The sequence below is a fragment of the Dermacentor silvarum genome, chromosome 1 (assembly GCF_013339745.2).
Source record: "Dermacentor silvarum isolate Dsil-2018 chromosome 1, BIME_Dsil_1.4, whole genome shotgun sequence".
In the NCBI taxonomy this organism is placed as follows: Eukaryota; Metazoa; Arthropoda; class Arachnida; order Ixodida; family Ixodidae; genus Dermacentor; species Dermacentor silvarum.
The window spans coordinates 85,820,299-85,833,483 of NC_051154.1; the positions used below are offsets into that span (position 1 = coordinate 85,820,299).

A 13,185-nucleotide genomic window follows, 5' to 3' on the forward strand; every position below is an offset into this window, starting at 1 on the left:
GTTACTGAAGCGCTTAACAAAAGAGGACTTCCAAGGGTGCTTCCAGCAATGGAAGATGTGAAACCAGTGTATTGTGTCTAATGGGGAGTATTTTTTTATTAACATAACCACATTGATGTATCTGAAAGATTGCGAAATCAATTGTTTTTTTTTAAACATACTGCACAAACTTTTGGGACAGGCCTCGCATATTCAATGGTGAAAAGCTCACCTGTGCACTTATTCACATGTAAACATGAAGGCCTGAGTCCAAACAGAGGCATTCTATGATGCTGCAACAGTATCGCCATTTAAATGCATCTCTGAACATGCCTATTTGCCAAACTCTCAGTATTACATAGTTATGTGCCCCAAAATAAATTCTGTACTTGATATATCGCAATATTACTTCACTTTAATAATTAGAACCCTGCAGTCCAAAGCTTCATCTTAGCAGGTCAGAACTTTGATTCAGGCCGACCTCTCAGCTTTTCTACGTTAACAAATGTCTCTTTCTAGGAGCACCTACCTAAGTAGGCTGTCAAATAAATATCACACTACTACCTGCCCCACAAAACCTTGCTCCTGATGTCCTCGGAAATGGCACGCTAGAATCTTGAAAGGAGCCATAAACAGCGTAAGGGTGCTTGAGGCGTTCTGCGAGATAACCACTGTCCGAGTCCTCAACCTCAGCTGATTCCTACAGGAAAGCACAATGTTTATTATAGCATTTCACTGCGAGTCCTGCAACTTTGCAAATGTGAAGGTCAAGTGCCATTTACTTACCACACAACTTTCAAGCGTTGCTACTAGTTGTCGCAGGCAGGGTTCTAAACAGTTGCGATTTCTTTTGACATGCTGCTCAGATGTCACTCTCAGAACCTAGAAGCAGAAAGTAAAAGGGAACTTTTCAACTTAAGTGCACTTCTTATTTTTTCTGCTTTATCCATCAATTCTCAGTATGTAAATATACTGTGGGCCTTTCTTAAACTAATAAATTAAAATACTATCATATACGTGTGTGAATGAAAATTTGTGATGCTGAAAGCAATCAAAATGTTTGCTCCAACTAGTAAAAGTTTGCACAACAAACAAACCTTTGCTAATCTGTTTTCAATGTTGCTGTCCACTGTTGTTCCTTTGAGAAACTGGAACGTTGGGCTGGCATTGTAAGGATAAAGCTGTGGAAACTGAAGCTTTAGTTTCAGTACATGCATTCCAACAGTTATGGCAACACAGCAGACTCTTTTCTCTGCATCGAGCTGTAAAGAAAAGAAAGAAGGACAGTTAGGAATAAACTTAAATGAAGAACTACTGCAGCAATGAGCGAATAAGTCATAGTCAACTCAGCACTTGACAGTTGTAAATAAACATACGAGTGTTCCAGATTGTGTGCTGCCAACAGCATGTTGCCAACAAGAAAACATTTCTGCCAAAGCAGTTCTGACAGTAAAACACACACACAATTTATAGACCCCCTGAGTAGCAATCAGTTATAAATAGGGCTCAGCATGTTTTTGCTTCTATTTTTCAAAAATTCAGCGCACTTTTTTCATTTCTATTTCCACCTTAAAATTCTTTTTTTTTTGTTTTTTTATGATGAATATATTTTTTACAGATGAATTTTCCCTGGCTTTTTTTTTTTTTTTGGTGAATAATTGATTCGCTCATTTTGTTGGCTCGCTAGCCACATGCCAATTATCATCTTAGCTGTCTGGTAATTTTTTCCCTTTCACCGACCATTAATGGACTTTTTCAGTTTAAATCGAAAATACTGAACCCTGGTTATAAACAATCACTGCCTTCTATAAAAACTGATTAGGAGTTTGGTGAAAATATAAAGATGACATGTTCTGTCAGTGCACCCATTGCAGAGAATAATAAAAAATAAAAGAAAGAAAGCTTAAAGATGCAAACACAAAATGTAAACACAAAGAAACACACACACATGCATGCCAGAGCTGGGCAGTATCAAAGATACATGTATCTTAGATACTACCTTACGATACTCTTTGGGTATCTTGTATCTGCATACATTCAATAAGATGGGATCCTATCAAATAATGCACAAATATGCTCCGAGTCCGTGAAGACTAGCAAATAAGGGCAATTAAAGCTTATTATAAGAGACAATTTCTTTGTTGGTTCACATGGGTGTGCTCAGATAAGAACAGTGACAAGGGGTGTCAACAATTTTTTGATTTCAAGAAGAATTTTATAAAACAGCAAAATCCTTCAATTCAACAGAAGCAAGGTTATTTTTTCAGCACACACCTTTTCTTCAGCATAAAAAAATCTTGACTGAGACAAGGTGGAAAAAGCTGCTTATGTAGTTGCACGATGTTTCGAATTTGCAAGAGTGCAAGAAAATTTAAATTTTATATGCTTTGATACTTTTTATACCATACCTACACGATTTTGTTAATGGAAATACCAAAATAAATTCAATTGTTTGCACAATATCACAACAAACACAAAAAATGGCAAATTTTACTTTGAATAAGAGGCAAAAAAATTGGTCTTATTTGTCCATTTTCTAATGCATCTTGTAACCGTGAGTTTCTCTCAAGATATTTTTCTGTGCATAATTTGCTTCATGCTAAATGTGCTGCAAAGTGCATTGCTATCTCTAATGTACCGTTATCTTTAATATTGGCAGGAAAATTTTAAAAATTACGAAATATTGAAATTTTGAGGTTTCAGGCAGCAATAAAAAATATATATTATTCGATTTTGCTCAAATTTCTCCAGGATTATCTCCTGTTATCGGTCATGTGCAGAAACATGTTGCATTATTTTTTTCCAAGTACAAGAGAAAGCAATGAACAGTGATGTACAGGCTGCAGTGTTTAGCAGCCTGCACATCACCTAATTTCGTGTGAGTGTCAGGTTTAATGATGGCTTTGTTTCTTCCATGAACTAAGAAGCAACCTGCAGAATTACTTAAGGAACACAGGCGCTTTTTTATAAGAAATGCAAAGGCATGACTAGCTCTAATTACAGTGGCTTAGTGGATTTAGTGTTTTCCTGCTGAACAAGATGTCATGGGTTCAACTCCCTTGCCATGTTAGTCACATTCCAATGAGGACGAAAGGAAAAATGCCCCAGTACTCAGATTGAGGTACACGTTAAAGAAGGGTAAAATATTTCCAGAGCCTTCCACATTAGCACTTCTAATAGCCACTGTATAGCTCTGAGGCAATGAAAAAGCTCTAGCAGACACAGAGTCCATAATTAATTAAATCTTATAAAATCATGTACATTCTACTTGCTTCATGTATACCTTAGCATGATGCAAGTAAAATCTGGCTTTAAAGTATGAAAAGGGAGTGGCTGAGGCTTGGGGAGGTCATGAAAATGTGACAAACGTTGTTGTGTCTCATGTATTGTGTCATGCCAAGGCTTGTCGTGCCATGTTTTGTGATGAATGCTGCGCTGCTTGATGCATTTAGTAAGAAGCAACCTGCAGCAATAAAAGAAAGAAGGAAATATATTAAGAAATCGTCAAAGGCAAAGCTGCAGGCTGCTTCTCATGAAAGGAATGGAAGCTATTGTTAAATCTAACACTTGCACGGCGTGTCGATTTGAAAGAAAGGCCATAAGGCACACTGCACACCGCACCGATCACTGTTTATTGCTTCATTTTGTACTTACAACAAAATAATGCAACATGTATTTCCATATAACAGGCAACCGATGACAGGAGATAACGCTGTGAAAATTTCAGTGAAATCGGAGATTTAAAAAAAATTCCCACTTGTAAACTTACAATTTTTTATGTTTGGCAATTTCTCAAATTCTGATATAAGGGATATCAAATGCACTTCGCTGAACATTTAGCATTGTAGCAAAGTATGCAAAGAAAAAAATCCAGAGAAAAACTCATGGTTACAATTAGGACACATTAAAAATTGTAAAAATAAAAACAGCGAAGCTGGGCGATCGTAGCCCAGCATTTTCCAGAAGTGCGCGTGAACTTTTCATCTTATTGCTCATGATGATGATGATAATTTCTTTCCACGCGTCTCGGACTTACGGCCCTCACTGCGCATTGCATAGTGCAGCTTGCAACACCGACACCGTGTTCCAATGCCGACACCGCGTTCCAGGAGACCCCCTCCGTGAATGTGTCTCTCTCTCGCTCTCATAGCGCGCAAAACCTCTTCACCTCACACAGCACGAGTGTACGAACGCGCCAGCTGTGGACAAAGACGACGACGCTCGAATGCAATCATATGGTTCGCATAAATGCATGTTCTGCAAGCTTGGCTCTATAGCTTAGTGGTTATGACGCTTGCTTTGGGACCGGGGGTACGCGGGTTCGAATCCCGCCTCGGCAAGAACATTTCTTTTCTTTCTTGGTAGTGTCTTGCTACGCACCACAAATTACGGCTGGCATAAACAGCTTCGCCGTTAAAAAGACCCATTTTTAGCCTCTTGTTAGAAAGCAAAGCTTGCAATTTTTTGTTTGTGTTATGACCTTGTGCAAGCTATTGAATTTATTTTATTTCCATTAACAAAGTCGTGCAAGTATGATTTAAAAAGTATGAAAGCATACAAAATTTCATTTCTTTGCACTCTCTCAAACTTTGAATATTCTGCAACTGCAGATGCAGCATTCTGAACCTTGTCTCAGCTAAGATTTTTTCATGTGGAAAAAAAAAAAAAAAAAAAAAGGTGTGTGCTTGTTTCCGATGTATGGAGGAATCTTGCCGTGTCATAAAAAATCTCCTTGAAATCAACAAATATTCAGGACCCCTCCGTCTTTCCTATGACTGTCCTTATCTGAACACACCGATATTTATAGGCAATTAGTAGGTTCCAATTATAAAAATATTAAATTAATATTTAAAAAAAACAATATAAATATATATAAACAGACAAATTTTATACCCCTGTCACACGCGCACTCGAAAGTCTTTTGAGCAAAAATACTTCTCCCGAAAAAGAGTTTCACCTGCAGACACACGACAGGGAGCGATCTCTTTTTCAGAAGCGGACTTTTCTGGAAGAGGAGTTCGCCGATCTCCTCTACGGCCAAAAAGGAGTAGCCTCGAAGCCAGTGGGCACCAGCAATTAAGATATATTAAACAAAATAAGTGAATGCTTAATTTTCTGTCGCCTAGGCTCATCACAAAAAATAATTTTATGTCTCGCAGAAGGTGCAGTAAACCCAGTAATGCTCAATTTCTTCTGTACTCTCGTAAGCAGGTCGAACGGGCTGGGGATGTCACGTGATGACGCTCTTTAAACTACTACAATAAATCTTTACATTAACATTTCTTATGTTAAATTTATTTGAAAAACGTGTAAACAATAAGTTTTCACTTTATATTTCAAAATACATAATTTTTTTTTCGCCGATATTGTTTCGAATGCTAGCGCCACGCTTTCGGTAGCGTGTCCAGAAGAGAACACTAAAAGGAGTCTTTCAACTTGGTAAAAGACCGCTTGCGTAAGAGAGTTTTTGCGTGCTCGTGTGACAGAGGTATTAGTTGAAAACACAGGTGCTTCTGTGTGCCACCATGCTAAAGTGAAATAAAACTATCAGCTAAACATGAGTGCTGCATGCACACCTTGCTTTTCAGTTTTGCAAATAAACTTTACCTCTTGGATGAGAACTTTTGGGATGTTTATATTGAGGAGTGAAAACTCCCTCTCAAGGTCAGGTGGAGGATGCTGAGGCAAGGGAGTCTCTCCTTTGTTTGAGGTGGTCCCCAGGGACTTCGGAAACTCGGGAGAGACAGGCGTGGTGGGGACCTCAGCAACCATTGATGCTGCCAGGGAAAGTGCGTCGTCCTCCGATACATCTTGGCCGCACTGGTGCCAATAACATGCACATAAACACGCACACACAAAAAGGATGAGATCACATACCAGTGTAGCTTTCCATCCAATTTAATGGAAGGCAGAAGCATTGACTACAAATTAAGGTATGTAACAGGAGAGCGATATTCTAGACAAACAGCAAAAAAAGTTTGGCCATTTAAGTATGCAAAGTTCTTTTTATTCCCACCCTATCAAATTGCGACACATCGGAATCGAGTAAGGTGGTCGCTAACTTTTTGTAAAGTAGTTATTTTAACTCCTGAATTTTAAAAGGGCCCATCACCAGGTCTGGCCATTTTGTGCTGACAAGCACAGTGCCTACAATGCACGCTAATGATCGTGTCTGCTAAATATTACATCTCTACGCACCACAGAAAGAGCCTAAATTTCAAAACAGACGCCGCTTGCACTTCTCGCCGGTGCCACGCTGTGACGTCACTTGCAGTGACACGTGAGTTTGAGAATTATTCAAGGCAACATCAGTTATTTGTTTAATCTGTTGCTTCAATAGACGAATTAATGTTTAGAGAAATAATAAAACATACAAACTGAATGCCTGCGTGTTTTTGTTTCACTTCGTACCGTAGCAAGAGAGATGTACTTCCGTTTTGTCTGCTTGTTCCCACGTCGTGCATGCAGAAAATGAAACTGTAATTTTCTACTGTGTTCCAGGGCCGCGATCATGGTCTTTCATGCTCTCGCGTCTGACTGAGTGCTAGTGGCACTGACTTATGGGGGGACACGGCTTTCGCATCGCGAAAAATGGCCAAAAAAATTGATTTTTTGAAAATCACATTTTCAGTTTCTATAACTCTCGCGGAAATCGCGAAAAAATAGCGTTTTTAAAGCCACGATATCTCCGGAACGGCTCAACCAAGTGCCGCCATCGAAAGCGCATTTCTCCGTCTTCAAATTTGTCGCTTCAGCTATCTCCTCCATACAGAAACAAGCGCACAAAAAGCAAATGATTGAAGGTCGTGCCGGAGTCTCCGATTGACCGCGCCCGCCACGTGACTCTAGCGCGGTTTGCCATTGGTCCGGCGCTCGCGTCGTCTGCTCGGCTCTTTGCACCTGGCGAGCTCTGTACAGTCTCTATTCTCCGTAATCTCAACGAGTGTCACAACGGCCGCTACGCGGACATCGCAGTAGCGTGACCGATGCTTCCGTTTGTGAACGTTTCGTGCGCCGGGCTGCACCCACTTGCTGCAAGGTTCAAGGGTGCACTGCACCACGGCGGTATTTTGCCTTGCACCCCGTGCAATCGAAGACGGGGGTGCAGGGTGCGCTGTACCTTGGACAATTAATTGAGGACCTAGATGCAGCGCAGTGTAAACGTGAACTGCAGGAACCTCGGCTTGATAAACAAAATATTAGACAGGTTTAGTTTAGCGTGGTTACCGGAATAGCGGGCGTACCGGAATAGCGGGATCGAAGTGCGCATGCGCAGAACGCTAACCGACCCATACCGTTTACCGTGCGCACGCTATTTCTCAGAGTTAACGTTACCGTGTTAGCGTGGTGTACGTAGTGTACGTGAAACATGGCGGCGGTCCCGGTCGCCCGCTTCGAACTGAATTTGGCGTTGTTTTTGTAGAATTCACTTCGTTCGTAGCAAATGACTGCGTAAACGGCTTTTGCTTAGTCGCATGCCGCTTCGCCGAGAGAGTGTTATGGCTAATCTTGAGGAATTTTCGAGATCGCTTCTCGTTTCGAACGCGCCTAAGCCTAACGAGAGAAATATTTTTCTGAGATGCGAGCGCCATCTGTCGCTAAAGTCGGGAGATAGGCGCGACGACGGCATATAGCCTCCGAGATGGGAGGATTTCGGAGGCTATGGTAGACAGCTTGTACTGCTTGTCTGCTTCGTTGCGGATCGACGGACATGTGAAGTAAAAATACAACGCACTTTCTTACAGCTAGGGTTGCACTTGCCGTCTGCCTTTCACAAATGTCGGCGCAAAAGATCGCGCTCATCTATCACTATTTCCAGCATGTTTCCAGAGCAGAACTACATCCTCGCTGCAGCTTGAAAAATTCTGATAAAATATGTTCCACTGCGTTTTCGGCATTGCCACTGTATGATAAACACCCTGACCGGTAAGCGTTCCGATGCAATGAAAAAAAAAAAAAAAGAAAAGAAAAAAAAAAAAACCCACGGGGTACCGTAAAAATTGGTTGTCAGTGCTTTAACGTCCGCGCTTTTGGCAACTTTCGGAGACCGCGACCGGCATGAGCTTACCGATCGGCGCAGTCGAAAGCGACGATGGGCGGTGGTGAAATAGCCGCAACGAGAGTACATTCGCGCAGCGCGCCTGCACGACCGTCGCCCGGTGCAAAGTATACGCGCCGTTTCTGATCGGCACCTCTGTCGACGATCGTGGCCGCATGGGCGCAACACGCATGTCGTTTCCCTTTCCCATTCTGTTTTTCCTTTCATGCCTCACGTCTCTTTGTCTCACGCTTTCGCAGCATTCTCGAGCTGCAGGAAGACAGTCTCAAGGGCACGCGGCTCCCAGTGCGGCTCCCATATCATGGGAAGCATCCGCCGCGCGTGAAAGCCGATCGCGGCAGCGAAGACAGCAGCACTCTGGAAAAGTATAGCTCATCTCGGCGCGCGGCGTGTAACTGGCGAACGAGAGTCATAACGCTTCCATCACACTAGACGCGATATTAAATAATCAATGGGCTATGAGAAACGCCGATGTAGGCTGGATCATTCAGATTAACTTAAAAAGAGCAACAAAATATCGGCGCGCGGTTCCCAAACTAGCGCATTCTGCCACCATCGAAATGCGGCCGATATAGAACCGCAGGTGCTCATGCAGACACAGGCGCAGTTTGCAAGGCCTATCTTAGTCTTAGATAGTGACAATTTTAAATATCCAGATTCCAGCGGGTTCTACTATAATTACGCGAACTTAAGAGGAAGCTTTAGCTCGAGTGCTCCTATCTAAATACATATGCACCTGCACGCGAGCAGGGGCTCCAGAGCCGGGGGGGGGGGGGGCAGTCCCCCCCCCCCCCCCCGGCATGCCCCCACACTCAAAGCTGTACTACACCTAGTTTCCATCTTCCTCTCTGCATTTAAGCAATGGAATACAGTTTGTACCATAAGAAACATGAGGAGATGGAGACGCCGCTTATAGCATCTAACCAGGCATATAAATTTTAAAATTTGGTTTGCAAGTTCGTAACCGTGGACAATAAAAACCACCATGAAGAGAGATTATGTTCCACAGTTGTGTTCGGGTCTCAGGAGGATATATATATATATATATATATATATATATATATATATATATATATATATATATATAGTTCTCCTTCCGCCTTCAGGCGCGCGCTATTGGCCGATTGGGCAAAATTGAATGACGTCGGGCTCAACAAGCAAATCAGCTCATCCAATTTTGTTGAAACAGCCAATGAGCGCGCGCCTGAAGGCGAAAGGCGAACTATTGCTACAGTGGCTAGAATTCTAGCCACTGTACTATTGCCGAAGTCTAGCCCCTGTACTATTGCCGAAGTGGAACATTTCAGAATACGGCCCCTGTAGTGAGTAAGTGCGGCAGCAGCAGCGAGCGAATTCACCTTCGTCCCACCGGCGTATTTCCAATTGCTAGTAGATACAGCGCTCGACCGCTGGCGCCACGCTGCGCCGCTCGCGCGTACCATGTTTCTAGCCGCCGCCGTTGGAACGGAGGAGGCGTTGACGGAGAAAACGCTGGGCTGGTGTTGACTAGCCTGCTGTTGGGATCGGTGGTATTATAAACGCATCACTGTTTTGATGATCCAAATATAATCTCACTATCAGGGAGGGAGCAGTCTACCTGACTGGAGCAGTATTTTTTTTATTTGGGGTGTTGCTACGCTGCGCTCCGCAACATCCCAACGACCGCCGCTTCACGTCGGCGCCCGGCACCACGGCTGCCGCCGTGGCACCGGGGTTCAAGCGACCGCGCTGGCAAACAGAGAGGAAAAAAAGGGGGGAAAAGCGTGATATAAAAAACTGGCCAGGGCGGGATTCGAACCACAGTACGCATGATCCCGAAGCGAGCGCCGTAACCACTCAGCCATACAGCTTTTTTTCTTTCTTTATTGCCTTTATTCAATTCACACAGAAATACGGTGTGCAATCATATCAGCACATCAAGGGCTGAAAAAGGGGAACAATCAAAACTCGGGCATGTACATCAGCCCTTCTAACCTAGGAAGCCAGTCTGGTTCGGGTTCATGAAGTTTACACACTTGAACCATTCTGCTAACAGATTCGCGAAAGTAACTCCTTATTGGCCGCTCGTCAATATCTGCATGACGATAGGCCATTCTTGACAACCAAAAACTATGTAGGCCCAGGAGCATTATTATGTCGAATGGAATGCCTTCGTCGTTATTAATTGACCGGTAAAAATCTAATGCCGTAGCTATCTATAGGTAAGTCTTTTTTTAAAGTTCTTTGAAGTATGTCCCAAAAGAAGTAACCTCCGGAACAATCTAGAAAAACGTGTTCAATTGTCTCTGGTTTCCTACATATAGAACAGTGAGTGTCAATGCAACGCTTGGAAGCGTGGCTGTATGGCTGAGGCTTCAACCTCAGCCATACAGCCACGCTTCCAAGCGTTGCATTGATGCGAACCATATGATTGCGTTCGAGCGCCCTCGGCGAAAGAAATCACCTAGAAACGCGGTACGCGCGAGCGGCGCAGCGTGGCGCCAGCAGTCGAACGCTGTATCTACTAGCAATTGGAGTGTTGCGTCCTGCCGCTCACATCAACACGAACTAAGCCATAGAATAAAGAACCAACTTTACTAAGCCGCGAAAACACACCGCAGGGAGGACTCTGCTTTCAAGATAAGCCGTCCGGGCAGGCGCGCGCGGTGTAGAACGCGCCCTCCCCCTTCCTTGCCCTCTCCCGGAGCCTTGCGGAGCCTCGCTGCCCAGCGGGCGCGGAGTAGAAACCTCCCTCCTTTTCCTACCCTCCCTGCGGAGCGTTGAGCGCGACTGGAAGACGACGCTTCCCGCCCTTGCGTGCACGATGATTCACCCTCGCATGCTTTCACTCGCACATACAGCACACGGCGCGCGGCGACGATTTTATCGCCCGTGGGCTTTATACGGGCGACGGCAGAAATGCGCCTGGAGTGTCTGTATAGCAATAATACAGTTTAAAAGAGATCAAAAGCTGTTGCAGAAAGACGTACTACATTTGCACCGGTGCACATGATGTACTGTTGAGACAACGCCGACAAGCGCAAGCTAACGCGTGCACGCTCGACCCACATCGAAGCATTGCGGACGTGTCTGGCTACGCGTTCGCGTCAGTTGAACCGGTAGCAGTGGAGAGACGCGCGAGTGGCGCGAAAAACTGTACATGTCTCAGGGACCTTATACATGTCAGATATTGGGGGAGAGCTCAACCACCGGAAAAACTCGCGCCGCCGTCGGCGTGACGTGGGATGAGGGATCACGTGGACACAGCGGCCGTGCCGGCTGCTGCGGAAGCGCCGAAGCGAGCTGAAAACGAAAGTTTAGAGGCCAACGTGCGCTGCGGTTCTGATTAAGTGGGGAGGTTTTCCCGCTTCGGGTGTCTGCTTTACAACACTTGAAAGTACTGTTATAGGTAGTGGCCGCATTTGCAGGCGTCCAACATGGTAGGCTACTGCTCGGTGCCGCAGTGCCGGGCGTACGGAACGGAGCCCGGTGTCGGCGTTCACACGTACCCCCAGGACAAGAAGCTGGCGCGTGAAGTTTGGATCGCGAATCTTAGAACCGGCAAGCAGTCATCGGCTACAACTCGGGCGCGCTGCGAGCACTTCCGCGAAAAAGATTTCTGCTACGGCTTCGGGGCTGCGATGTTCGGCGAGTAGCAGAAAGCGCGCATTGAGGCGCTCGCCCGCACGCGCTGCCCGGTTAATGCCATCAAGATTTGATCTGTGAACTTGTTGATGCTACATACTGTAAATTTCACTGGAATGGAAAGAAGCAAATTAAAAAAAAAAGCCATGACATATATGCTTATGTTTATGTTAGCAGCAAACAATGAATGTACTGGTTCAAGAAAACCAGCGGGAAATAGCTCGCTGAGACGACCGATAATCATACAGTGTGACACAACTTGAGAAATAGTGATATTAAAACGCCCAAGAATTTAGAAGAAAAAAGATTAAAAGATTAGGTAGTCGCAACGGGAAATGACAAGTTGCCGTAGGCGTCGTAGTCCCTATAGTTATAACGAAAATATTTTTGAACAGCTGTTATAGCGTCCACGCAACAATGGTTGCTTGTGTACTGTCAAATTCTCATATGCTGCGGCCTAAAGCTCAGGCATGCTTCATTCTGTATATGCTTCATTTGGTGATACAGACAGCCCACAATAAGAACATTTCGCAGTTTTCTCTCAGCGAATGTCTACCTTTCACTCAAGAAGCCGGTTCGGGGGACTCCATCGCGACGACCGTGCACGGTGTGCGTTCACTGCACGTGTTCGGTAAAGAGATAGCTTTGTAAACCATGCTGTGCGCCTACTAATCGCGGCCTCCGAGATTGCGCGCGATCTCGAAGGCCGTGTACTGATCAGAGCTCACAGATGCGGGGAAAGGGGAGCGCAAGAAACGGGAGCTCGCAGGTACAGGTAAAAAGAATCTCAAGTAGCAAAAGCTGGTCCGCGCGCTTGTCTGGCGGAGACCAACCTGCACTGCCGCGCCTTCCAAGAAACCGCACGCGTACGGACTCGCGACGTGTAGGTAAGTTCACGGAAATGTACTGTATTCTAATTTTAGTGCAGAAGCTGTTTTTCTCGAGGTTTGCCGCAGATTTCCGGATGCAACGGAAATTACATCATTATACCTGACAATGCGACACCTGGCCCGCTTCAGGCCGAATGGGTAACTGTTTATAACCCGTTTGCCTCCTGCATGGGAAGTGAATAGAGTTGTAGACTTTCGCTATGCTTTATCATCACCTCGGCAGCAAAGTTCGGGCGTTGTCTCGGCGCTCTTCTTGAGAGTGGTTATCGATATCGAGGTCTATCCTATGGTTACTATGGTCACACACAGGCAGCTCGAAATGTCACTGCAACAGAATGGTGGCGCCATCTGTCACCGCTACGGAAAAAGAAAACGGCGAAACACATCGCACGATGACAGATGGAACCAGCTGCAGAGAAATCACTATCTCTTGAGCAGATAGGCACTTGCTAGGGTGTGCAAATATTCAAAACTTTTGAATAATAAATTGAATAGGTTTCTATTCGATTCAGAGCCTGAATCAAATATCGAAAATACTTACATTTTTAGAATAGCTTTAGAATATTTCAGAATGTCACTGCACAGTGAAACATAAAATTGGACCAAATTACGATAAATTTCATCCCTGCAGGC

At 44.6% G+C, this 13,185-nt stretch overlaps 1 protein-coding gene across 3 annotated transcripts in view; it reads right to left on the reverse strand.

Annotated features, from left to right (window-relative positions):
* Positions 1 to 13,185, reverse strand: part of LOC119431788 (GATOR complex protein WDR59-like) — a 110,891-nt gene that overhangs the window by 51,959 nt on the left and 45,747 nt on the right. For all 3 annotated transcript variants that reach the window (XM_037699265.2, XM_037699260.2, XM_049670580.1), the window contains exons 12-15: positions 5,587 to 5,799; positions 1,077 to 1,241; positions 766 to 861; positions 544 to 679 (exon numbers count right to left, since the gene is read on the reverse strand). In XM_037699265.2, the coding sequence (XP_037555193.1) occupies positions 544 to 679; positions 766 to 861; positions 1,077 to 1,241; positions 5,587 to 5,799 (610 nt within the window). The remainder of the gene's footprint in view (positions 1 to 543; positions 680 to 765; positions 862 to 1,076; positions 1,242 to 5,586; positions 5,800 to 13,185) is intronic.